This window comes from Rutidosis leptorrhynchoides, chromosome 1 (assembly GCF_046630445.1).
Source record: "Rutidosis leptorrhynchoides isolate AG116_Rl617_1_P2 chromosome 1, CSIRO_AGI_Rlap_v1, whole genome shotgun sequence".
Classification (NCBI taxonomy): domain Eukaryota; kingdom Viridiplantae; phylum Streptophyta; class Magnoliopsida; order Asterales; family Asteraceae; genus Rutidosis; species Rutidosis leptorrhynchoides.
This window is the reverse complement of record NC_092333.1, coordinates 158,556,907-158,583,540: the sequence shown is the minus strand read 5'-3', so window position 1 is coordinate 158,583,540 and position 26,634 is coordinate 158,556,907. Positions and strand designations below refer to the sequence as shown.

The 26,634-nt window shown below is 35.6% G+C and overlaps 1 protein-coding gene across 1 annotated transcript in view; it reads right to left on the bottom strand.

Moving 5' to 3' along the window:
* Positions 1 to 9,879: 9,879 nt before the first annotated feature.
* The window catches only part of LOC139890572 (uncharacterized), a 43,006-nt gene continuing 26,251 nt past the window's right edge, over positions 9,880 to 26,634 (bottom strand). The window contains exon 3 of the mRNA XM_071873455.1: positions 9,880 to 10,243. Within this exon, the coding sequence (XP_071729556.1) occupies positions 9,880 to 10,243 (364 nt within the window). The remainder of the gene's footprint in view (positions 10,244 to 26,634) is intronic.

Sequence of the window (26,634 nt, the reverse complement as noted above, 5' to 3'; positions counted from 1 at the left end):
AACCTCGAGCATTCAACGTTTTTTCTTCTAAACATATAAACGGTCCATCTCTGCATAAAGTAACAAATTCGGTGTTTGAATAGGTTTGATTATTTGAACATTTACCTTCGTGTGACCATTTTCCGCATTTGTGACATCTTTCAAGGTGTCGTGCTCTTCTTTTCGCTGCGGATTTTGATTTTCCTTTACCAAACTGTAACTTATTATTTTCGCATCTGAATTCTTTTCTTACTCCGTCCAATTTACCTCTGATTAATGATACTATTTCACTTGGAAGGGTGTCATTATTACGTTTAGTGATCAAAGCGTGTAGCATTAGACCATGGTTTAATTCACAGGAAGTCTCATCTCGTAAAACCTAAAAAAAATAAAAATTCAGAATGGGGGGAGAAGACTAGTTCTTTAGGGTCTGCTAGGGAAAGACCATTCGGATTCCATTTTTGAGAACTACACGAAAACAGAAAATCTAACTCTAACAGAAATACATATTATCCTTTAAAGACTTGATTCTCCCCACACTTAGTTAGCTGTGGTGTCAAAATTGTTATTAATTTCGTTGTCGACTTCCATCGGACTATCTATGTAATGTTTAACTCTGTGACCATTAACCTTAAATTCAATCCTATTTGAATTTATTAATTCTACTGTTCCGTACGAGAAAACTCTTTTGACTATGAATGGTCCAGACCATCTTGATTTCAATTATCCAGGAAATAGCTTGAATCGTGAATTGAAAAGAAGAACTCTGTCTCCTTCTTTAAATTCTTTTGAACTTCTGATTCTTTTATCATGCCATTTCTTCGTTCTTTCTTTATAGATTAATGAATTATCGTATGCTTCATGTCTTAATTATTCTAATTCATTTAATTGACTTAACCGTAGACGTCCCGCTTCATGTAAATCAAGATTACATATCTTCAAAGCCTAAAATGCTTTGTATTCAATTTCTACTGGAAGATGACATGCTTTTCCGTAGACGAGTCTGAAAGGTGTGGTTCTAATTGGAGTTTTGTAGGCTGTTCTAAAAGCCCAGAGTGCATCCTCCAATTTTATGGACCATTCCTTCGGATTTGATCCTACGGTTTTCTCTAGAATATGTTTTAAAGCTCGGTTGGTATTTTCAACTTGTCCACTTGTTTGTGGATGATATGCGGTGGAGATTTTATGAGTTACTCCATATCTTTTAAGAACTTTCTCAAGTTGACTGTTACAAAAATGAGTACCTCGATCACTTATTAAAGCTTTCGGTGTTCCAAACCTAGCAAAAAGATGTTTTAAAAAGTTGACTACAACTCGTGCATCGTTAGTTGGGAGAGCTTGTGCTTCCGCCCATTTAGATACATAATCAATGGCTACAAGAATGTAGAGATTATTATGAGATTTTGGAAATGGACCCATAAAGTCAATACCCCAAATGTCAAATACTTCACATACTTGAATGACATTTTGTGGCATTTCATCACGTTGACTTATTTTTCCGGCCCTTTGACAAGCATCACAGGATTTGAAAAGAAGGTGTGCGTCTTTGAAAATTGTAGGCCAATAGAATCCAGCATCGTAAACTTTTCTTGCTGTTAGTTGAGGCCCATAATGTCCTCCTGTTGGTCCTATGTGACAATGGTTTAAGATTTTACTAGCTTCATCTCCGAATACACATCGGCGTATTATTCCATCGGGACAACTTTTAAACAAATGTGGATCCTCCCAGAAATAATGTTTTATATCACTAAAGAATTTCTTTCGTTTTTGGTACGATAATCCTTTTTCAAGGAATCCACATACTAAGTAGTTTACATAGTCTTCAAACCATGGAATTTTACTATAATCTATCTTCAATAGATATTCATCAGGAAAGTTTTCTTGTATGGCCGATTCATTTAGAACTTCTAATTCGGGATTTTCAAGACGAGAAAGATGATCAGCGGCGAGATTTTCTGCTCCTCTTTTATCTCGGATTTCAATATCAAACTCTTGTAAGAGTAAGATCCAATGGATTAATCTTGGTTTAGCATCTTGTTTCAAAAATAAGTATCTAAGAGCAGAATGGTCGGTATAGACCACCGTTTTAGCTAGAACGAGATATGAACGAAATTTGTCAAAAGCAAAGACAATAGCAAGGAGTTCTTTTTCAGTAGTTGTGTAATTTGTTTGTGCTCCTTGTAACGTCTTACTAGCATAATATATAGGTTGAAATTGTTTTTCAATCCTTTGTCCTAAAACGGCTCCCATTGCAAAATCACTTGCATCGCGCATTAGTGAGTTTTTCTTTAAGAATATTAAAAGATTTGATACATTCATCTGAAAAGATGAATGGAGCATCCTTTACTAGGAGTTTATTCATAGGAGTGGCAATTTTAGAAAAATCTTTTATGAAACGTCGGTAAAAACCGGCATGCCCTAGAAAACTCCTAACTCCTCTAACATTGATGGGATGTGGAAGTTTAGAAATTACATTTACTTTAGCTCTATCCACTTCAATTCCTTCCTTTGAAATTTTATGTCCAAGAACGATGCCTTCTTTAACCATGAAATGGCATTTCTCCCAATTAAGAACTAGATTTGATTGTTCGCATCTAATAAGCATTCGTTCAAGATTAACTAGACATGATTCAAATGTATCACCGAAGACTGAAAAGTCATCCATGAAAACTTCCATGCATTCTTCTATCATGTTGTGAAAAATCGCCATCATGCACCTTTGATAGGTTGCAGGGGCGTTGCAAAGTCCAAATGGCATGCGTTTGTAAGCAAAAGTACCATAAGGGCACGTGAATGTGGTTTTCTCTTGATCATCGGGTGCTATTGGAATTTGAAAATATCTGAAAAAACCATCAAGAAAACAATAGTAACTATTTTCGGCTAATCTTTCCAACATTTGATCAATGAAAGGTAAGGGAAAGTGATCTTTTCTGGTGGCGTCATTTAATTTTCTATAATCTATACAAACACGCCATCCTATTACAGTCCTAGTAGGAATAAGCTCATTTTTCTCATTTGTGATGACAGTCATGCCACCCTTCTTAGGTACGCATTGAACTGGGCTTACCTATGGACTATCAGAGATTGGATAAATTAAATATGCATCAAGCAATTTAATAATTTCTTTCTTAACAACATCTTGCATATTAGGATTTAGTCTTCATTGGCGTTGCACATACGTTTTATGACCTTCTTCCATAAGGATTTTATGTGTGCAATACGAAGGACTTATTCCTTTAATATCATGAATCTTCCATGCAATAGCTGGTTTATGAGCTTTTAACACAGAAATGAGTTGAGATTTTTTATTTTCAGTAAGAGAAGACGATATTATTACAGGTAATTCAGATTCACCATGTAAATAAGCGTATTCCAAATGGTTTGGAAGTGGCTTTAACTCTAATGTCAGAGGTTCTTCTATCGATGATTTGTATCGATATCTGTCTTCTTCTTTTAGCATTTGAATTTCTTCTGTTGTTGGTTCATATCCATTAGCCATAAGTGTAGCTAACATTTCAGTTTCATCAATTGGTTCAGTTTCTTCTCCTAAAGAACATTCTCCTGTTCCTTGTAATTCTGGAAATTCTTCTAACAATTCTGCATGTGATTCTATAGTTTGAATATAATAACATGTATCATCTGCAGATTGCGGTTGTTGCATGGCTCTATCAACTGAAAAGGTAACACTCTCGTCCTCTATACTTAGGGTCAGTTTCTTACCGAACACGTCTATTATTGCTTTAGCCGTGTTTAAGAATGGTCTTCCTAATATGAGAGGTACTCGAGAATCTTCTTCCATATCCAGAATAACAAAATCTACTGGAAATACTAAATTACCAACTTTAACTAGCATGTTCTCCATTATCCCTCTAGGATATTTTACTGATCTATCGGCTAGTTGTATGCTTATTCGTGTTGGTTTCAATTCTCCAAGGTCTAGTTTAGCGTATAATGAATACGGCATTAAATTTATACTAGCACCTAAGTCTGCCAATGCTTCTATTGAACTAAGACTACCCAGAAAACATGGAATTGTGAAACTTCCTGGATCTGATAATTTTTCTGGTATCTTATTCAACAGCACTGCTGAACAATTAGCATTCATAGTAACAGCCGAGAGTTCTTCCATTTTCTTTCTATTCGAGATTAGATCTTTCAGAAATTTAGCATATCTAGGCATTCCTGAAATCACATCAATGAAAGGAAGATTTACATTTATCTGTTTAAACATATCCAAGAATTTGGATTGCTCGGCTTCAAGTCTCTCTTTTCTCATTTTACTCGGGTAAGGAAGTGGTGGTTGGTATGGTTTAACATAAGGTTTAGCCTTAACTGTGTTATCTTCATTAACCTTTTTAACTACCGATTCTTTTTCCTTATCTTGTTCAGGTTGTGGTTCTTTTAGAGTAGGAATAGCTTCATTAGAAATTACAGGTATTTCAGGTGGTTTAAGTGTAATACCACTTCTTGTGGTAATAGCTTTAGCTGGTTCATTCCGGGGGTTAGCATTAGTATCACTAGGTAGACTTCCCGGTTTTCTTTCACCTATTAACCTTGCTAGGTTACTTACTTCTTGTTCCAAATTTTGAATAGAAGCTTGTTGATTTCTAAATGCTTGAGTATTTTGTTCATTGGTTTGTTTCTGAGATGTGAAAAACTGTGTTTGAGATTCAACTAGCTTCGTCATCATATCTTCTAAATTTGGCTTTTTATCATCGGTTTGTGGTGGTTTGTTTTGAAAATTAGGTCTTTGCTGATTGTAAGTATTATTGGATACTTGTTGATTGCTAGGACCTTGTTGGTTGTTGTATGGAACATTTCGATTATAATTCTGGTTTTGATTGTAAATTGGTCTTGGCGGTTGATAATTATTCTCATAATTTTTTCCAGGCCTTTGGTTTATATATGAAACATTTTCTCTTTATTCCATTGTTAGTTCAATACTGAGACAATCTTTTGTCAAATGTGGTCCTCCACACTGCTCACAACTAATTCGTATTGAGTGAATATCTTTAGTCATCTTTTTCATTCATCTTTCGACATCATCTATCTTTGCAGAAATGGAATCTAAGTCATGGCAAGAATCGGCTCTAGCTGCTTTAGATGATCTAACGATATATTTTTCTTGGTGCCACTCATGTGAGTAGGAAGCAGTGTTATCAATAATTTTATAAGCATCAGTTTCTGTTTTCTTCATAATAGAACCACCGGCTGCTATATTTATGTCTTTTCTTGTAGTGATGTCGCATCCTTGGTAGAATATTTGTACTATTTGACAGGTGTCTAAACCATGTTGCGGACATCCTCTCAATAAATTTCCAAATCTAGTCCATGCCTCATATAGAGTTTCATTTGGCTTTTGTGTGAACGTAACAATTTCTCCTTGAAGTCTTACGGCTTTAGATGCCGGAAAGAATTGTTTAAGAAATTTTTCAACTAAAACATCCCATGTATCAATCGCCCCTTCAGGTAACGATTCCAACCAATCTTTGGCTTCTTCCTTTAAAGTCCAGGGAAATAACATGAGATATATCTGTTCATATTCAACTTCTCTTATTTTAAATAGAGTGCAGATCCTATTAAAGGTACGAAGATGTTCATTTGGATCTTCCTTCGGCGCACCACTAAATTGGCATTGATTAGTCACCATATGTAGAATTTGTCCTTTGATTTCATAATCTGGCGCATTAATGTCTGGATGAGTAATTGCGTGACCTTGGCCAGTGCGTTTAGCTCTCATTCGGTCTTCCATACTTAGAGGTTTCAGATTCTCCATGATTGAATTTGTTGAATCTGAATCACTAGAGGATTCTGATTTAATGGTTGGTTCCTCAACAATCTCTGTTTGAATGATTGGTGGTTCCGGAGGAAAAATTAATGGTTCAGGATCTCGAAATCGTCCCTGAATATTCTCCGGATTCTCAATTGTGAGGTTGGGTTCAAAAAATGGATTATCGGAAATTTGAATTGAGTACTTGGTCGACTGGATGACGATTCTAAAGAAAAATCAACAGCAACAATATTTGCTAGATGTCTTGATCGAGTTACAGGTGGTGAACGTACAAAAGGTGGTGAACGTTTTGCTCGGTGCATTCACTGAATATCCTATTAGTTTTTAAAAAGGAAGAAAAATTATATAAGTTATCAAATTAATAGACTTTTTTGATTTTGCCCACGTTTTGAATAGCCAAAAGATGCAGCAGAGGGGCAGGATTCATTTGGTCTCAATATAATTGAGTACTGTTTGGCTCCAATAACCAGGTCCACGAACAAATCCAACTATTACTACGAACCAGAAAATTTTTGATGTCTATCAATTTAACCACTTAAAATAAATTTTCGTAATTTAAAGAAATATTAGATAAGAAATAGAGAAAATTCTAAGTCCTAAAAACTAGAATGGCGAGAAATAAGAAAGAAAAAGAGCGCGTCGAAAAACGTCGAAAAATAAAAATAAGAAAGTAGCGCGTCTAAACTTAAAAAGACACTAAAAACTAAAAATTAAAAGTTGCGTCTAAAAATATTAAAGCTTAAAAGAAATACTATATCCCAAATGGCAATATCTTAAAAAGGTACTAAAAACTAAAAACAGCGTCGCAAAATTCTAAAGCACCTAAATCTTAGTCTAAAGAAAAAGCATTTAAGGGATTTTACGGCAAAGCCTAAAAATCTAGAAATAAAAATAACTATGGCAAAAACTATGTCTTAAAACTAAATACGAACGAAAAATACAAAAAAAATTACGCTAAAACAAATAAAAAAAGTACAAAATATAAAAAAAAAATACTAAAATTTGTAAAAAGTACAATTTTTATAAAAATATTATTTTTAGATTATTTATTTTATAAAACTATTAATTTTATAATTTAATTAAACTAATTAAACTAAATATACAAAATAATAATAAAAACTAAATTATATAATAATAATACCCTAATTAGGGTTTAATTTAAATAATAAAAATAATAATTACTCCGTAATGATTACAGAATTAGGGTTGTTTGGCGTGTCAGACACTCTCATGCGATCGCATGAGAAATTGCCTTCAGGCTCATGCGATCGCATGAGCTAGGGTTTCGGGCCAGTGATTGGGCTGCTACAGTACTGGACTCGAGTGTTTTTATTTTTTATATATTTTTTTTACAAAAGTAAACTAAAAATTAATAAAAATATTTTTTTTATATATATATAGCGTTGCGCTTTCGGCGTTTAAGCAGATATGTTCCCTGGCAGCGGCGCCAAAAATACTTGATGTTATGCGAGGCGTATATGAAATAGCTTATATTTTACTAGGAAATACTATTAAATATGATACAATTTTACACAAGATATTTATTTATTTATAGAATGGATATACCTAAACCATGCTACAACACTTATATGCAGTGTACCTAATCGTACAGTAGTGTAGTTTTTAGTAAGTCCGGTTCGTTCCACAGGGAAATCTTTAAACAAAGCTTAACGCTATATTAGTTTTAATTTTATAAAAATACAAATATATATATAAGTAATATTATTATTATAAAGGGGGGTTTTTACCATTTAATGACCGGTTTGTCGATTTTTAAAACTTTTAGTCGCAGTTAAAACCTAATGTAAAATATTAAATAAATAAAAGACTTAATTTAAAGCGTAAAGTAAATAAGGATAATGAAATTGTGATAAATAAAAGTGCGATGAAATAAAATTGCGATAATTAAAAAGTGCGATAATTAAAAGTGCAATTAAATACAATGACAATAAATAAAAGTGCGATAATTAAAAGTGCAATTAAATATGAAAATAAAGGAATTATGCTTATTTAAACTTCCGTAATCATGATGTTTGACGTGTTGATTTAGTTTATTCCCATGGGTTAATTGTTCTTTGTCCTGGATTATTCAATATATCCGTCTGGTTTTTGTCCATAACAGTCCATCAGTCATAAATATAAAGTGCGAGTGTCCTCGTCAAATTATCCTTATACCCGAAGTCAAATATTCCAACTAATTGGGGACTTAAACTGTAACAAGGTCTTAATACTTTGTTTAATAATTACACCAGGATATCGACTGCGTGTAATCCAAGGTTTTAATACTTTGTTAACAATTACGCCAAGTGTCCTTGTACATAATTTCACCCCTGTTTTAATAATTCTATAGACTATTAATCCATTCCCGTGTCCGGTTAAATGAACGATTATTCGTACATATAAATACCCTGCCCATCGTGTCCGATTGAGTGTATATGGTTATTTATAGGGACGTCCAATTGTAAATCTTTATATTAAAATTAACAAACTATCATTTAGTTAAACAAATATAAAGCCCATTAATAGCCCATAGTCTAATTTCCACAAGTGTCATTCTTTTGTCCAAACCCCAATTATGGTACAAAGCCCAATTACCCAATTTTAGTAATTAGCCCAACATCATGATTACTTCGTTTTAAATAAGAATAATAATAACTTAGCTACGAGACATTAATGTAAAAAGGTTGAACATAACTTACAATGATTAGAAATAGCGTAGCGTTACACTGACAGAATTTCGACTTACACCCTTACAACATTCACTAACATACCCTTATTATTGGAAATTAAAATTAAAATTAAAATTATAATATATATATATATATATATATATATATATATATATATATATATATATATATATATATATATATACGTTGAGAGAGTTGGATGGATAAATATGTGTAAAATGATGCACCAAAGTTCGAAATTTATAGGCTTGTGAGCTGGAAAAAGGGCTCATGCGATCGCATGAGCTTTGCTCTTCAAGGCCATGCGATCGCATGGCCAGCTGGGGAGGCTCACATGTTGTTGTTTTCTTCTGCCGACAGTTTTAATTAAATATATATAATATATAAATAATTTTAAGAATTATTTATATACTATATTATATTTATGTGCATAGTTGACTTGTAATTTTTAGTCCGTTGCGTCGAGCGTTGAGAGTTGACTCTGGTCCCAGTTACGGATTTTCGAACGTCCTTGCGTATAATTTAATATCTTGTACTTTGCGTTTCGCGTCTTGTACTCTTGTAATTTTGAGACGTTTCTCATCAATAATTGGAACCTCTTTGATTGTACTTTGTACTTTTGAGCTTTTTGGTCGTTTGCGTCTTCAATTCGTCGAATCTGTCTTTTGTCTTCACTTTTTATTATTTAAACGAATATCACTTGTAAATAGAACAATTGCAACTAAAAGCTTGTCTTTCTTGAGGGATAATGCTATGAAATATATGTTCGTTTTTAGCATTATCAATAACCGGTTTAAAATTCTCTTCTATGAGAATCTTGTGTGTACAATATGATGGATTGATCCTTGAGATATCTGTGGTCTTCCATGCTATGGCCGTGTAATGGGACTTAAGAAGTGACACAAGTATTGTCTTTTGGTCTTGGGTGAGTCTCGAGGAGATAATCGCCAGAAGTTGATTTCCTTCCTTTAGATAAGCATATCCAAGATGTTCGGGGAACTCCTTGAGCTCAAGAGTAGGAGGTTCTTCCCATGAAGACTTGATTCAAAATCTATCTTCGTAGGGAATAGACTCAAATGGCTCTTCCCGAGTAGTCTCACATTCCAATTCGCTATCATTAACATTAACGTTCATCAAATCCCTAAAGTCAGCCTCTAAATCTACAATGTCATTATCAAAAATTTGGTTGAACCCCTTGTTATCAACCCCTAAAAGCTTTTCAAGCTCCTCATCTACACAAAAGTTAATGTGGTCAAGGGCATAACACTCATCATCATCGGTATTGCTCGGTTGCTTCATATCTTCCCCGATATTTATGCTAACACGCTCTTCACCAACTCCAATGTTGAGTGGATTGCGTTGTACCAAGATGATGTTGTTGGTGGTCGCTAAAAATGGTCTTCTTAAAATGAGGAGGACTTAAAGATCTTTCTTCATCTCCATGATAACAAAATCAACCTGGAACACCAGGGTGTCAATGCTAACCAAGAGGTCCTTGGCGATGCCAATAGCGGTGTCAAATGAATGGTTAGCCAATCTTATCCTAATCCGGGTCGGTTTAAGAGGTCCAAGGCCGAGTCTCTCGTAAAGTGAAGGGGTCATTAGGTTAATGCTTGCACCCAAATCGGCAAGTGCATTGAAGACTTCCGAGTCACCAAACTTACAAGAGAAAATGAATTTTCCCGAATCTCCTAACTTCTTAGGAATCCTTTGCCTTGATGCAACAATCTTGTTGCATTCCTCTTCAATAAAGAAAGATGTTTCGTCATGATATTGATATCGGCTAAAAAGTCACGTTTTCACCCCGGTATTAAGGCCCAAAAACAAGAAAGATTCGAACTTCATCAGCAAAATACCCACTTCGTTGGTTAGAATTGAAGAATAAGTAATTACGAAGAGGGTGCAAAAAGAATCAAGAGAATCAGAGCTAAAACGAAGATTCTAGAGTGAAAACGGTGAAAGACAAGAAATTAAGTTACGATCCAGGGAATCAGCAAGCCAAACAGCTTGCCAAACGGGCTGTCAAATGGCCTGCTAGTGTGGCAAACGGCCTGCTAAATGCCCAGATCAAAGGGTCTTTGTCATTCATTCCAACACACACTTCAATTCACTTCTTTCTCTCTCTTGTACAATATTAGTCATACTCTCAAGGCCTTCGACTCCGTGCGGGAAACCTAGTACCCAGAGAAGAATGGCGTAGATTGTATTAGGAGCTGTCTGGAGTCTTGAAGTTGTCACTTTTGTATTCAAAACTCGTTTAATCTACTGGTACTTCTATCCCTTATCCTTATATAATCATTATTTTATGTGATATTGTTGCCATGATTAACGAGTAGTTATCTTTAGTGTATGCTATGATGTAAGCAGTTATAATGTCGAAATAATGTTATGGTTTATGTATGTTGTTAAAATGCTTTCCGATTATGCTTTAAACTCAATCGCTTTTTCAAGTAATAGAACGTAGTTATTGGCTCTGTTATTGGGAAGTCGTGAACCCCGATTCAGAGTACACTATCTGTGTCACCCCTTGGTAAGAGAAGTCTATCAGATACAACATAAGATCGACTGAGGCACACCGGTTGTAGTAAGTCTATCAAGCTTTGGATTCCGACTGAGGACTCTTTCGTAGTGAAACATCTTACTAGACCCTTAGTACATTGTCGGTCCCATACCATGCTAGTGTAGTCACCAAGCATATAAACTTCGTACGTGCATGCTGAAGCATAGCGGTTGTTGTAAGCTGTACCTCTGCTAAGTAAGGCCATGGAACCCGATCAGTGTTGATTAGTACACTGCACCATAACGTGGTCTCAAGAATTGCACCCCGCTTGAGGGATTCTTAGTTAATTAAGGAACTGTTTGTTTAGACACATAAAGGATTGGACCGTTAGGATAACCGAAAATGTTCATGGAAGTCAGCTCGACTTGGCCATGGTGTTCTTTATGGTTGAACTCTTTTTAAGGGCCTAACTATCTTTTAAAACCAATCGTTAACAAAAGCATTGAAACACATCACGTCTCTCGGATATGGTAAACCATGTATTCTATTATGCTTAAGAAAGTTTAGACCATTGATGAATGTTAATACGTCACCCAACCGAGTCGCTCAATTGGATGAGCCGTCTGAACGTGTATGCCTGTAGTCAGACTGCACGAGCATCGGGGGCAAGGGACGTTGCTGTCTATTCAGAATCTTCAAGCCTAACGCGGTACCCAGTGACATGTCTTATGATAGGGGCGTTTAGGACCAGTGTAATGAATACAAGGCCTCTGCCTATTCATGAGCCAGCATTCCATAATCTCGGCAGAATAACTGATGAAATCATAGTATGCACTCACTTTAACCTTATCTGAATTACGAATTTTATCGTATTTACTTTATCTGTCTTATAAATTAGAAAATCCCAAAATTAAGTAACCACCACTCCTTCATAACTATCTTAGGCTTAAATATAGGTTCGATTTTACTGATATCTCAAAAATATGACTCTAGGTCATACTTCCCTTACTCATACTAAGGAGTAGTACGATTTAGGCCCCGCTAAATATAAATTTAAAATAGTACCACCCCCTTGGTGGTTGATTCTGGCGTGTTGCGGCCCGACGACACCGCATAAATAAAACCGTCCGTTTCGGCCATATCAAGGGGGAGTCTAGTTTTTTCGCCACTGCCGGGGAACTGGTATCAGACAATACTGCTCTCTATTAAACTTATTCACAAGCATTTAGTGGTGTCTAAGAAATACAATTATACATGGACTTGGTTGTTGGATTTTCCGAATAGTCTCAAATTATATTGGGACAAAAAGGATCCTGCCTCTCCGTAGTCGGCCTGGCCACTTGGTTTGTTGAATAGTTCGTGCGGAGCTCTGTTATCAAAATACTAGGGAATCAGTAGCCAGAACCAAAAACATATTCAATTATAGGATAGTTAATTAAGTTAAATTAGATTACCTTAGACTAAGACCACTTTAGATTAGACTACCTTATACTAGTTAGCCTACCTTAGATTACTTTAGAAGTTTAGTTTATTTGCTAAAAATTAAAAACAAAAAGGCATACCCAGTGTATGACCCAAACCCGATCTAGACTAGGGCCGTTGTTATTCGTACCTGATCCAGACACAATAATCTCTAAAGCACGCAAGGAAGCACGAATCAGAAACCGAATGGCGTTACTCGTTACTTTAGTAGAAAATACCAAACCCTCGATTGAAGGTCGAGGAGGACCGATCAGATTTCCAGAGATTCAAGGACACTCGTTCGAGTTAAAACATCACATCATCCAGCTCATCCAGAATAGCTGTCAGTTTCATGGATTACCGAATGACGATCCTAATTCTCACCTTGATAAATTCATATCTCTTTCGAACTCCTACAAACAGCCAGGGATAGGACAAGATATAGTCTGGCTACACTTGTTTCCCTATTCTCTCACTCATCATGCTCAAACATGGTTCGAAGGACTGGAAAAAGATTCCATCACGTCATGGACGGAGATGGCTACTAAATTTCTAACCAAATATTTCCCTCCTTCTAAACAAACCAAACTAAAGAATGACTTCATTAACTTCAAACAAAGTTATGATGAATCTCTTTACACTGCATGGGAGCGATTCAAAACCCTGCTGAAGAAATGCCCTAATCACCAGCTAGAACAGTCAGCCCAAATCTGTACCTTCTACAATGGTCTTACGGTAAATCATAGGATGACGATCGATGCAGCAGCTTAATAAAATCTGCTGAACCAAACCGCAGACGAAGCATGAGAATTGCTCGAGAACTTGACAATGCATCATCATGACTGGAACAGTGGTGAAACAAATTCATCATCTGCCCCACTCTCTGCACTTAACAATCAAACGGAGGCCATCAAATCCCTCACAGATAAGATGGAATCTCTTGCTAAACAACTCAGAGAATTGAAGACACGGCCACAGCAGGTCAACCAAGCCCAGGCTTGTGTTAATTGTACCAACCCGCAACCTACTGAAGAATATCAAGTTGAGTACGAAAACCCTGATGGTTCAGTCTATTACGTTCAATACCCAGCTCGTCCACCAAATCCTGGATTCAATCAACAACCTAGGGTTAATCAATTTCAACGAAGCAATCAACCTTTTCGCTATCGCTATCCACCTTATCCAGCCCAACAATCTCAATTGACCTACAATCAACCACTTCCACTCACTGGTCTGCCATTCGAGGAAAATTCCCCTACCACCCAGATTATAAAAGCAACTAACCCCACTCTCGGAGCTGATGATCAGTTAACTCAGTTCATTCAAGGACAGCAACAGCTAAATCAGAGAACTGCAGCCAGGCAAGATCAGACGGAGATACTAATGAGAAGTCAATTGGCTCTGCTCAAAAGTCTAGAGACGCAGCTCGGACAGTTATCACAACGCCTTGAAACCCGACCGCAGGGAAGGTTACCAAGTAATACTATCCAAAATCCCCACATAGAAGAAGCAAAGAAAATGGATTCCGTAATCTCAGAGGAAGAACCACGGAGAAGGTCAGCCAGGCTCAAGAACAAATCGACATATACTCAGAAGCTGACCCCTGAAACTCCAGTTCGTGTACCCTATCCTGGAAGGCTACAAGAAGAACCATCCAAGATTGATTCCTTCAAACTTGATGGAAGATTCCTGGACACTATGTCCAAAGTCCCCAACCAGAAGAGATACATCCGAAGGCTTTTCTCTACAAAGGAAAGGATACCCGATTCTAACAAAATTCCACTGAGTGAAGAATGCTCTGCATTACTCAGAAACTCTCTATCACCAAAGCTAGAAGATACGGGCAGATTCGTTTTCCCTTGTTCAATCTACCAATCTGGAACCATTCATGCGCTAGCAGATTTAGGAGCAAGTATCTACCTAATCCCCTACTCTCTCTACAAGAGATTAGAGTTAGGAGACTTGTCACCAACTAAACTGACAATTCAACTCGCCGATCACACAATTCGATATCCTAAGGGCATAGTTGAGAACGTCTTGGTGAAAGTCGTCAAATTCTTGTATCCTACGGATTTCGTAGTAATGGATATCAAGGATGACCTACACACACCAGTAGTGCTAGGAAGACCTTTCATGAATACTGCTAGGACTGTCATTGATGTGTACAATCAAACCTTGATCTTACGATCACATGGGGAGAGCGTTACTGTAGTGACCCGAACTTTTCCATGTTTATATATATTAATTGAGATTGATATTTACATGATTAAATGTTTCCAACATGTTAAGCAATCAAACTTGTTAAGACTTGATTAATTGAAATATGTTTCATATAGACAATTGACCACCCAAGTTGACCGGCGATTCACGAACGTTAAAACTTGTAAAAACGACATGACGATATATATATGGATATACATATGGTTAACATGAGATTATGATAAGTAAGTATCTCCATAAGTATATTAACAATGAGTTATATACATATAAACAAGACTACTAACTTAAGGATTTCGAAACGAGACATATATGTAACGATTATCGTTGTAACGACATTTAAATGTATATATATCATATTAAGATATATTAATATATCATAATATCATGATAATATAATAATTTAACATCTAATTAGATATAATAAACAATGGGTTAATAACATTAATTGAGATCGTTAACTCAAAGGTTTCAAAACAACACTTACATGTAACGACTAACGATGACTTAACGACTCAGTTAAAATGTATATACATGTAGTGTATTTAGATGTATTAAAATACTTTTGGAAGACTTCAAGACATATATCAAAACACTCATACTTAACGAAAATGGTTACAGTTACTTTCCCATTCTTTTCTTTCATCAAGAATTCTAGTCGTATTCTTACCCGTATTATACACAGCTTCAAAACGTACTTACTATGGGTATATACCAATAGGAACTAGCATGGGATTCCACTCTTGATTATGTTATGTATGACTAATCAATTTTAACTTCTACCATGAGCTAGTCAACTAACTAGAACTCCTTTTAACCCCACTCACCACTCACCAATTACCACTCATCATTCACTCCATTTCACTTCCAATTCTCTTTCTAATTCTCTCTCAACACACACACACACACTATTATGAATGTATTTTTCCAGTAGTTAATCATCATCTTCATCAAAAATCACTTCAAGAATCAAGCTATAATTATCATAGGAAGAACACTTCAAGAACACTTCAAAAATCCCTTCAAGTTTACTAATTTACTTCCAAGCTTTCTAATCCATTCCAAGTAATCATCTAAGATCAAGAAACCTTTGTTATATACAGTAGGTTATCTTTCTTATTCAAGGTAATATTCATATTCAAACTTTGATTCAATTTCTATAACTATAAACTATCTTAATTCGAGTAAAAATCTTACTTGAACTTGTTTTTGTGTCATGATCCTACTTCAAGAACTTTCAAGCCATCCAAGATCCTTTGAAGCTAGATCATTTCTTGTCACTTCCAGTAGGTTTACCTACTAAACTTGAGGTAGTAATGATTTTCATAACATCATTCGATTCATATATATAAAACTATCTTATTCGAAGGTTTAAACTCGTAATCACTAGAACATAGCTTAGTTAATTCTAAACTTGTTCGCAAACAAAAGTTAATCCTTCTAACTTGACTTTTAAAATTAACTAAAAACATGTTATATATCTATATGATATGCTAACTTAATGATTTAAAACCTGGAAACACGAAAAACACCGTAAAACCGGATTTACGCCGTCGTAGTAACACCGCGGGCTGTTTTGGGTTAGTTAATTAAAAACTATGATAAACTTTGATTTAAAAGTTGTTATTCTGAGAAAATGATTTTTATTATGAACATGAAACTATATCCAAAAATTATGGTTAAACTCAAAGTGGAAGTATGTTTTCTAAAATGGTCATCTAGACGTCGTTCTTTCGACTGAAATGACTACCTTTACAAAAATGACTTGTAACTTATTTTTCTGACTATAAACCTATACTTTTTATGTTTAGATTCATAAAATAGAGTTCAATATGAAACCATAGCAATTTTATTCACTCAAAACGGATTTAAAATGAAGAAGTTATGGGTAAAACAAGATTGGATAATTTTTCTCATTTTAGCTACGTGAAAATTGGTAACAAATCTATTCCAACCATAACTTAATCAACTTGTATTGTATATTATGTAATCTTGAGATACCATAGACTCTTATACAATGTTTTGACCTATCATGTCGACACATCTATCAGAACAACCAAAGACACTCTATATGTGAATGTTGGAGTTAGCTATACAGGGTTGAGGTTGATTCCAAAATATATATAGTTTGAGTTGTGATCAATACTGAGATACGTATACACTGGGTCGTGAATTGATTCAAGATAATATTTATCGATTTATTTCTGTACATCTAACTGTGGACAACTAGTTGTAGGTTACTAACGAGGACAGCTGACTTAATAAACTTAAAACATCAAAATATATTAAAAGTGTTGTAAATATATTTTGAACATACTTTAATATATATGTATATATTGTTATAGGTTCGTGAATCAACAGTGGCCAAGTCTTACTTCTAGACGAAGTAAAAATCTGTGAAAGTGAGTTATAGTCCCACTTTTAAAATCTAATATTTTTGGGATGAGAATACATGCAGGTTTTATAAATGATTTACAAAGTAGACACAAGTACGTGAAACTACATTCTATGGTTGAATTATCGAAATCGAATATGCCCCTTTTTATTAAGTCTGGTAATCTAAGAATTAGGGAACAGACACCCTAATTGACGCGAATCCTAAAGATAGATCTATTGGGCCTAACAAACCCCATCCAAAGTACCGGATGCTTTAGTACTTCGAAATTTATATCATATCCGAAGGGTGTCCCGGAATGATGGGGATATTCTTATATATGCATCTTGTTAATGTCGGTTACCAGGTGTTCACCATATGAATGATTTTTATCTCTATGTATGGGATGTGTATTGAAATATGAAATCTTGTGGTCTATTATTATGATTTGATATATATAGGTTAAACCTATAACTCACCAACATTTTTGTTGACGTTTTAAGCATGTTTATTCTCAGGTGATTATTAAGAGCTTCCGCTGTCGCATACTTAAATAAGGACGAGATTTGGAGTCCATGCTTGTATGATATTGTGTAAAAACTGCATTCAAGAAACTTATTTTGTTGTAACATATTTGTATTGTAAAGCATTATGTAATGGTCGTGTATAAACAGGATATTTTAGATTATCATTATTTGATAATCTACGTAAAGCTTTTTAAACCTTTATTGATGAAATAAAGGTTATGGTTTGTTTTTAAAATGAATGCAGTCTTTGAAAAACGTCTCATATAGAGGTCAAAACCTCGCAACGAAATCAATTAATATGAAACGTTTTTAATCAATAAGAACGGGACATTTCAGTTGGTATCCGAGCGTTGGTCTTAGAGAACCAGAATATTGCATTAGTGTGTCTTATCGAGTTTGTTAGGATGCATTAGTGAGTCTGGACTTCGACCGTGTTTACTTGAAAAATGATTGCTTAACAAATTTTGTTGGAAACTATATATTTTTAACATGTGAATATTATGTGATATATTAATCTCTTAACGCGTTTGATATTATGTGATAGATGTCTACCTCTAGAACAAGTCCCATTGACTCACCTAATAATAATGAAGAGTCAAATGTAAATTGGAATGATTCGTGGACTGATTCACAAGTTCCCGAAGAGTAACCGGAAGAAGAGTCGGAACCAGAAGAAGAATCGGAACCGGAAGAAGAATCGGAACCGGATGAAGAAATAGAACCGGTGGGGGAAATAATAAAACGGTTAAGTAAAAGAAAATCCTCAACCAACCGACCAAGGATAATTATGGTCAATGGTATTTCCGCTAAGGAAGCAAAATATTGGGAGGATTACCAATTCTCCGATGAATAGGATTCCGACGAGAATTCCGATGATGTTATAGAAATTACCCCAACTGAATTTAAAAAGGCAAAAGAAAATAATAAGGGAAAGGGCATAAAAATAGAGAAATCTAATTCCAACCCCGATGAACTTTATATGTATCGTCAACCCCCGAAGTCCTTAAGTTGTAACAATGACCCGGGAACCTCTAAACCACCAGGTTTTTCTAAACCAATGTGGATAACGACGGCTCGTATTAGGGGAACATCATATATCCCTAGAAACTTGGCAAAACGAACCAAAACCGAAGAAGAAGAAACAAACGAGTCGGAATAAGATAGTTGTATTCGTGTGGTGTAATATATGTAATATAGTGTGCTTATGCTTTATGATATATGTAAAAATTGCTTGTATTAATAAGTATTTTTTTTTATGAATCTAACTCTTGTCTATTTTACAGTATAAAAACACAAAATGGATAGACAACCCAATATTTTAAGAGACCTACCCAGAGACATGATTGATGAAATCTTATCTAGAGTCGGTCAAAATTCTTCGGCACAACTATTTAAGGCAAGATCAGTTTGTAAGACATTCGAAGAATGTTCCAAGAATGCCTTGGTTTATAAAAAGCTTTCGTTCGAAAGATGGGGGATATCACATTGGGAAATCCATAAGTTACGATGTGTTTACTTTGACGCATATATTGCGGGGAACCCAAATGCTATTTTACGCAATGGGTTAAGAAATTATTTTGACTCAATATATCCGAATATTGGACTTCGTGATTTAGAAAAAGCGGCAAACATGCAACATAAAGAAGCATGTTATGCTTACGGATTAGTAATGTTCGCTTCTCACCAAAGTGAGAACAAGAACATCGGCCTACAACTATTAAACAAAACGTTCCCACAAGTGACGGAGTCGGTAATTGGGGTAAGAAATGAGGTTTTTATATTGTTACGGGACTGTTGGACATTACGTAACCCTAGTCCCTTTGACGACGTTACAACACGCTGTCTTATCAACGGCCATAATGGTTATGTTCCACAAGACCAAGGATGGGAAGTAGTCCTAGTAAAACCAGAATGCATGACTTGTTTCTGGACGTATGAATTACGTGTCTTTATTGCCTTTGCTGAACGACTTGTGTACTAGCTAGAATTATCTTGACAACTATCTTGTATGAAAGTTATTGTGTGCTATATTTCATGCTTTATGTAAAATAAGCGGTATTGTAAGTTTGTAAAATATTGTATAAAAGTTTGAACGCGAAATATTATTATAATCAGTTTTTCATATAGAATTGTAGTAGTTGAATTGTATATTAGCTACTAAGTATGAACTTAACGGGTAGGTACTACCCTAATTTAAACTTATAAAACGCTAATATGAAGAAAAAGCTTTTATAAATGAGTTCATATTATGCTACGAAATACTATTAACTACTCTTAATATTCTGTATGATTAACTTGTTCCATTTGACTATTCTGAAGGAAATGGCACCGACTACTCGACACACCGTGAATATGAATGAAGAGAAATTCCGTACTTTTCTAGCTTCAAACATAGCCGCAGTACAGGCTGCGCTACATACCAACAATAACCTTGGATCTAGCAGTACAGGAAATCGTGTAGGATGCACCTACAAAGAATTCACTGCCTGCAAACCTTTGGAATTTGATGGAACCAAAGGACCGCTCGGATTGAAAGGGTGGACCGAGAAGGTCGAATCGGTGTTTGCCATAAGTAAGTGTACTGAAGAGGACAAAGTAAAGTACTTTACGCATACCTTCATAGGTTCTGCGTTAACATGGTGGAATACCTATCTAGAGCAAGTGGGACAAGACGATGCGTACGCACTACCGTGGTCAGCATTCAAGCACTTGATGAACGAGAAGTACCGTCCCAGAACCGAGGTCAATAAGCTCAAGACAGAACTTAGAGGGTTACGAACCCAAGGATTTGATATTACCACGTACGAAAGACGATTCACAGAATTGTGCCTATTGTGTCCGGGAGCATTCGAAGATGAGGAAGAGAAGATCGACGCGTTTGTGAAAGGATTACCGGAAAGAATCCAAGAAGATATAAGTTCACACGAGCCCGCCTCCATACAACAGGCATGTAGAATGGCTCACAAACTAGTGAACCAGATTGAAGAAAGAATTAAAGAACAGACTGCTGAAGAGGCCAATGTGAAGCAAGTCAAAAGAAAGTGGGAGGAAAACGGTGATAAGAATCACCAATACAACAACAACAGCAATTACAACAATAATCGCAACAATTATCCCAACAATCGCAACATCAATCGCAACTACAACAAACGGCCCAACAACAACAACAACAACAACAACAACAACAACAACAACAACAACAACAACAACAACAACAACAACAACAACAACAACAACAACAACAACAATCATCCCAACAACAATAATAACCGCAACAACAATAACAACAACAACAACAACAATCAGAAGCAGCTATGCCAAAGGTGTGAAAAGTATCACTCGAGGTTCTGCACCAAATTTTGCAACAAGTGTAAAAGAAATGGTCATAGCGCGGCGAAGTGTGAGGTCTATGGACCAGGGATTAATAGAACGAAAGGAACAAATGGTGTCGGAAAGAGTAATGGCGGAGCAAGTAGTGTCGGAGCAAGTTATGCCAATGTAGTTTGTTATAAATGTGGAAAACCGGGCCACATTATTAGAAATTGCCCGAACCAGGAGAACACGAATGGACAAGGCCGCAGAAGAGTTTTCAATATTAATGCGGCAGAGGCACAGGAAGACCCGGAGCTTGTTACGGGTACGTTTCTTATTGACAATAAATCTGCTTACGTTTTATTTGATTCGGGTGCGGATAGAAGCTATATGAGTAGAGATTTTTGTGCTAAATTAAGTTGTCCATTGACGCCTTTGGATAGTAAATTTTTACTCGAATTAGCAAATGGTAAATTAATTTCAGCAGATAATATATGCCGGAATCGAGAAATTAAACTGGTTAGCGAAACATTTAAGATTGATTTGATACTAGTAGAGTTAGGGAGTTTTGATGTGATAATCGGTATGGACTGGTTGAAAGAAGTGAAAGCAGAGATCGTTTGTTACAAAAATGCAATTCGCATTATACGAGAAAAAGGAAAACCCTTAATGGTGTACGGAGAAAAGGGCAACACGAAGCTACATCTTATTAGTAATTTGAAGGCACAAAAACTAATAAGAAAAGGTTGCTATGCTGTTCTAGCACACGTTGAGAAAGTACAAACTGAAGAAAAGAGCATCAATGATGTTCCCGTCGCAAAAGAATTTCCCGATGTATTTCCGAAAGAATTACCGGGATTACCTCCACATCGATCTGTTGAATTTCAAATAGATCTTGTACCAGGAGCTGCACCAATAGCTCGTGCTCCTTACAGACTCGCACCCAGGGAGATGAAAGAACTGCAAAGCCAATTACAAGAACTTTTAGAGCGTGGTTTCATTCGACCAAGCACATCACCGTGGGGAGCTCCTGTTTTGTTTGTCAAGAAGAAAGATGGTACATTCAGGTTGTGTATCGACTACCGAGAGTTGAACAAACTTACCATCAAGAACCGCTACCCACTACCGAGAATCGACGACTTATTTGATCAACTACAAGGCTCGTCTGTTTATTCAAAGATTGACTTACGTTCCGGGTATCATCAAATGCGGGTGAAAGAAGATGATATTCCAAAGACTGCTTTCAGAACACGTTACGGTCATTACGAGTTTATGGTCATGCCGTTTGGTTTAACTAATGCACCAGCTGTGTTCATGGACCTTATGAACCGAGTGTGTGGACCATACCTTGACAAGTTTGTCATTGTTTTCATTGATGACATACTTATTTACTCAAAGAATGACCAAGAACACGGTGAACATTTGAGAAAGGTGTTAGAAGTATTGAGGAAGGAAGAATTGTACGCTAAATTTTCAAAGTGTGCATTTTGGTTGGAAGAAGTTCAATTCCTCGGTCACATAGTGAACAAAGAAGGTATTAAGGTGGATCCGGCAAAGATAGAAACTGTTGAAAAGTGGGAAACCCCGAAAACTCCGAAACACATACGCCAGTTTTTAGGACTAGCTGGTTACTACAGAAGGTTCATCCAAGACTTTTCCAGAATAGCAAAACCCTTGACTGCATTAACGCATAAAGGGAAGAAATTTGAATGGAATGATGAACAAGAGAAAGCGTTTCAGTTATTGAAGAAAAAGCTAACTACGGCACCTATATTGTCATTGCCTGAAGGGAATGATGATTTTGTGATTTATTGTGATGCATCAAAGCAAGGTCTCGGTTGTGTATTAATGCAACGAACGAAGGTGATTGCTTATGCGTCTAGACAATTGAAGATTCACGAACAAAATTATACGACGCATGATTTGGAATTAGGCGCGGTTGTTTTTGCATTAAAGACTTGGAGACACTACTTATATGGGGTCAAAAGTATTATATATACCTACCACAAAAGTCTTCAACACATATTTAATCAGAAACAACTGAATATGAGGCAGCGTAAGTGGATTGAATTATTGAATGATTACGACTTTGAGATTCGTTACCACCCGGGGAAGGCAAATGTGGTAGCCGATGCCTTGAGCAGGAAGGACAGAGAACCCATTCGAGTAAAATCTATGAATATAATGATTCATAATAACCTTACTACTCAAATAAAGGAGGCGCAACAAGGAGTTTTAAAAGAAGGAAATTTAAAGGATGAAATACCCAAAGGATCGGAGCAGCATCTTAATATTCGAGAAGACGGAACCCGGTATAGGGCTGAAAGGATTTAGGTACCAAAATTTGGAGATATGAGAGAAATGGTACTTAGAGAAGCTCATAAAACCAGATACTCAATACATCCTGGAACGGGGAAGATGTACAAGGATCTCAAGAAACATTTTTGGTGGCTGGGTATGAAAGCCGATGTTGCTAAATATGTAGGAGAATGTTTGACGTGTTCTAAGGTCAAAGCTGAGCATCAGAAACCATCAGGTCTACTTCAACAACCCGAAATCCCGGAATGGAAATGGGAAAACATTACCATGGATTTCATCACTAAATTGCCAAGGACTGCAAGTGGTTTTGATACTATTTGAGTAATAGTTGATCGTCTCACCAAATCAGCACACTTCCTGCCAATAAGAGAAGATGACAAGATGGAGAAGTTAGCATGACTGTATTTGAAGGAAGTCATCTCCAGACATGGAATACCAATCTCTATTATCTCTGATAGGGATGGTAGATTTATTTCAAGATTCTGGCAGACATTACAGCAAGCATTAGGAACTCGTCTAGACATGAGTACTGCCTATCATCCACAAACTGATGGGCAGAGCAAAAGGACGATACAAACGCTTGAAGACATGCTACGAGCATGTGTTATTGATTTCGGAAACAGTTGGGATCGACATCTACCGTTAGCAGAATTTTCCTACAACAACAGCTACCATTCAAGCATTGAGATGGCGCCGTTTGAAGCACTTTATGGTAGAAAGTGCAGGTCTCCGATTTGTTGGAGTGAAGTGGGGGATAGACAAATTACGGGTCCGGAGATTATACAAGAAACTACCGAGAAGATCATCCAAATTCAACAACGGTTGAAAACCGCCCAAAGTCGATAAAAGAGCTACGCTGACATTAAAAGAAAAGATATAGAATTTGAAATTGGAGAGATGGTCATGCTTAAAGTTGCACCTTGGAAAGGCGTTGTTCGATTTGGTAAACGAGGGAAATTAAATCCAAGGTATATTGGACCATTCAAGATTATTGATCGTGTCGGACCAGTAGCTTACCGACTTGAGTTACCTCAACAACTCGCGGCTGTACATAACACTTTCCACGTCTCGAATTTGAAGAAATGTTTTGCTAAAGAAGATCTCACTATTCCGTTAGATGAAATCCAAATCAACGAAAAACTTCAATTCATCGAAGAACCCGTCGAAATAATGGATCGTGAGGTTAAAAGACTTAAGCAAAACAAGATACCAATTGTTAAGGTTCGATGGAATGCTCGTAGAGGACCCGAGTTCACCTGGGAGTGTGAAGATCAGATGAAGAAGAAATACCCGCATCTATTTCCAGAAGATTCGTCAACACCTTCAACAGCTTAAAATTTCGGGACGAAATTTATTTAACGGGTAGGTACTGTAGTGACCCGAACTTTTCCATGTTTATATATATTAATTGAGATTGATATTTACATGATTAAATGTTTCCAACATGGTAAGCAATCAAACTTGTTAAGACTTGATTAATTGAAATATGTTTCATATAGACAATTGACCACCCAAGTTGACCGGCGATTCACGAACGTTAAAACTTGTAAAAACGACATGATGATATATATATATATGGATATACATATGGTTAACATGAGATTATGATAATTAAGTATCTCCATAAGTGTATTAACAATGAGTTATATACATATAAACAAGACTACTAACTTAAGGATTTCGAAACGAGACATATATGTAACGATTATCGTTGTAACGACATTTAAATGTATATATATCATATTAAGATATATTAATATATCATAATATCATGATAATATAATAATTTAACATCTAATTAGATATAATAAACAATGGGTTAACAACATTAATTGAGATCGTTAACTCAAAGGTTTCAAAACAACACTTACATGTAACGACTAACGATGACTTAACGACTCAGTTAAAATGTATATACATGTAGTGTATTTAGATGTATTAAAATACTTTCGGAAGACTTCAAGACATATATCAAAACACTCATACTTAACGAAAATGGTTACAGTTACTTTCCCATTCTTTTCTTTCATCAAGAATTCTAGTCGTATTCTTACACGTATTATACACAGCTTCAAAACGTGCTTACTATGGGTATATACCAATAGGAACTAGCATGGGATTCCACTCTTGATTATGTCATGTATGACTAATCAATTTTAACTTCTACCATGAGCTAGTCAACTAACTAGAACTCCTTTTAACCCCACTCACCACTCACCAATTACCACTCATCATTTACTCCATTTCACTTCCAATTCTCTTTCTAATTCTCTCTCAACACACACACACTATTATGAACGCATTTTTCCAGTATTTAATCATCATCTTCATCAAAAATCACTTCAAGAATCAAGCTATAATCATCATAGGAAGAACACTTCAAGAACACTTCAAAAATCCCTTCAAGTTTACTAATTTACTTCCAAGCTTTCTAATCCATTCCAAGTAATCATCTAAGATCAAGAAACCTTTGTTATATACAGTAGGTTATCTTTCTTATTCAAGGTAATATTCATATTCAAACTTTGATTCAATTTCTATAACTATAAACTATCTTAATTCGAGTAAAAATCTTACTTGAACTTGTTTTTGTGTCATGATCCTACTTCAAGAACTTTCAAGCCATCCAAGATCCTTTGAAGCTAGATCATTTCTTGTCACTTCCAGTAGGTTTACCTACTAAACTTGAGGTAGTAATGATGTTCATAACATCATTCGATTCATATATATAAAACTATCTTATTCGAAGGTTTAAACTCGTAATCACTAGAACATAGTTTAGTTAATTCTAAACTTGTTCGCAAACAAAAGTTAATCCTTATAAATTGACTTTTAAAATTAACTAAACACATGTTATATATCTATATGATATGCTAACTTAATAATTTAAAACCTGGAAACACGAAAAACACCGTAAAACCTGATTTACGCCGTCGTAGTAACACCGCGGGCTGTTTTGGGTTAGTTAATTAAAAACTATGATAAACTTTGATTTAAAAGTTGTTATTCTGAGAAAATGATTTTTATTATGAACATGAAACTATATCCAAAAATTATGGTTAAACTCAAAGTGGAAGTATGTTTTCTAAAATGGTCATCTAGACGTCGTTCTTTCGACTGAAATGACTACCTTTACAAAAATGACTTGTAACTTATTTTTCCGACTATAAACCTATACTTTTTCTGTTTAGATTCATAAAATAGAGTTCAATATGAAATCATATTAATTTGATTCACTCAAAACGGATTTAAAATGAAGAAGTTATGGGTAAAACAAGATTGGATAATTTTTCTCATTTTAGCTACGTGAAAATTGGTAACAAATCTATTCCAACCATAACTTAATCAACTTGTATTGTATATTATGTAATCTTGAGATACCATAGACACGTATACAATGTTTCGACCTATCATGTCGACACATCTATATATATTTCGCAACAACCATAGACACTCTATATGTG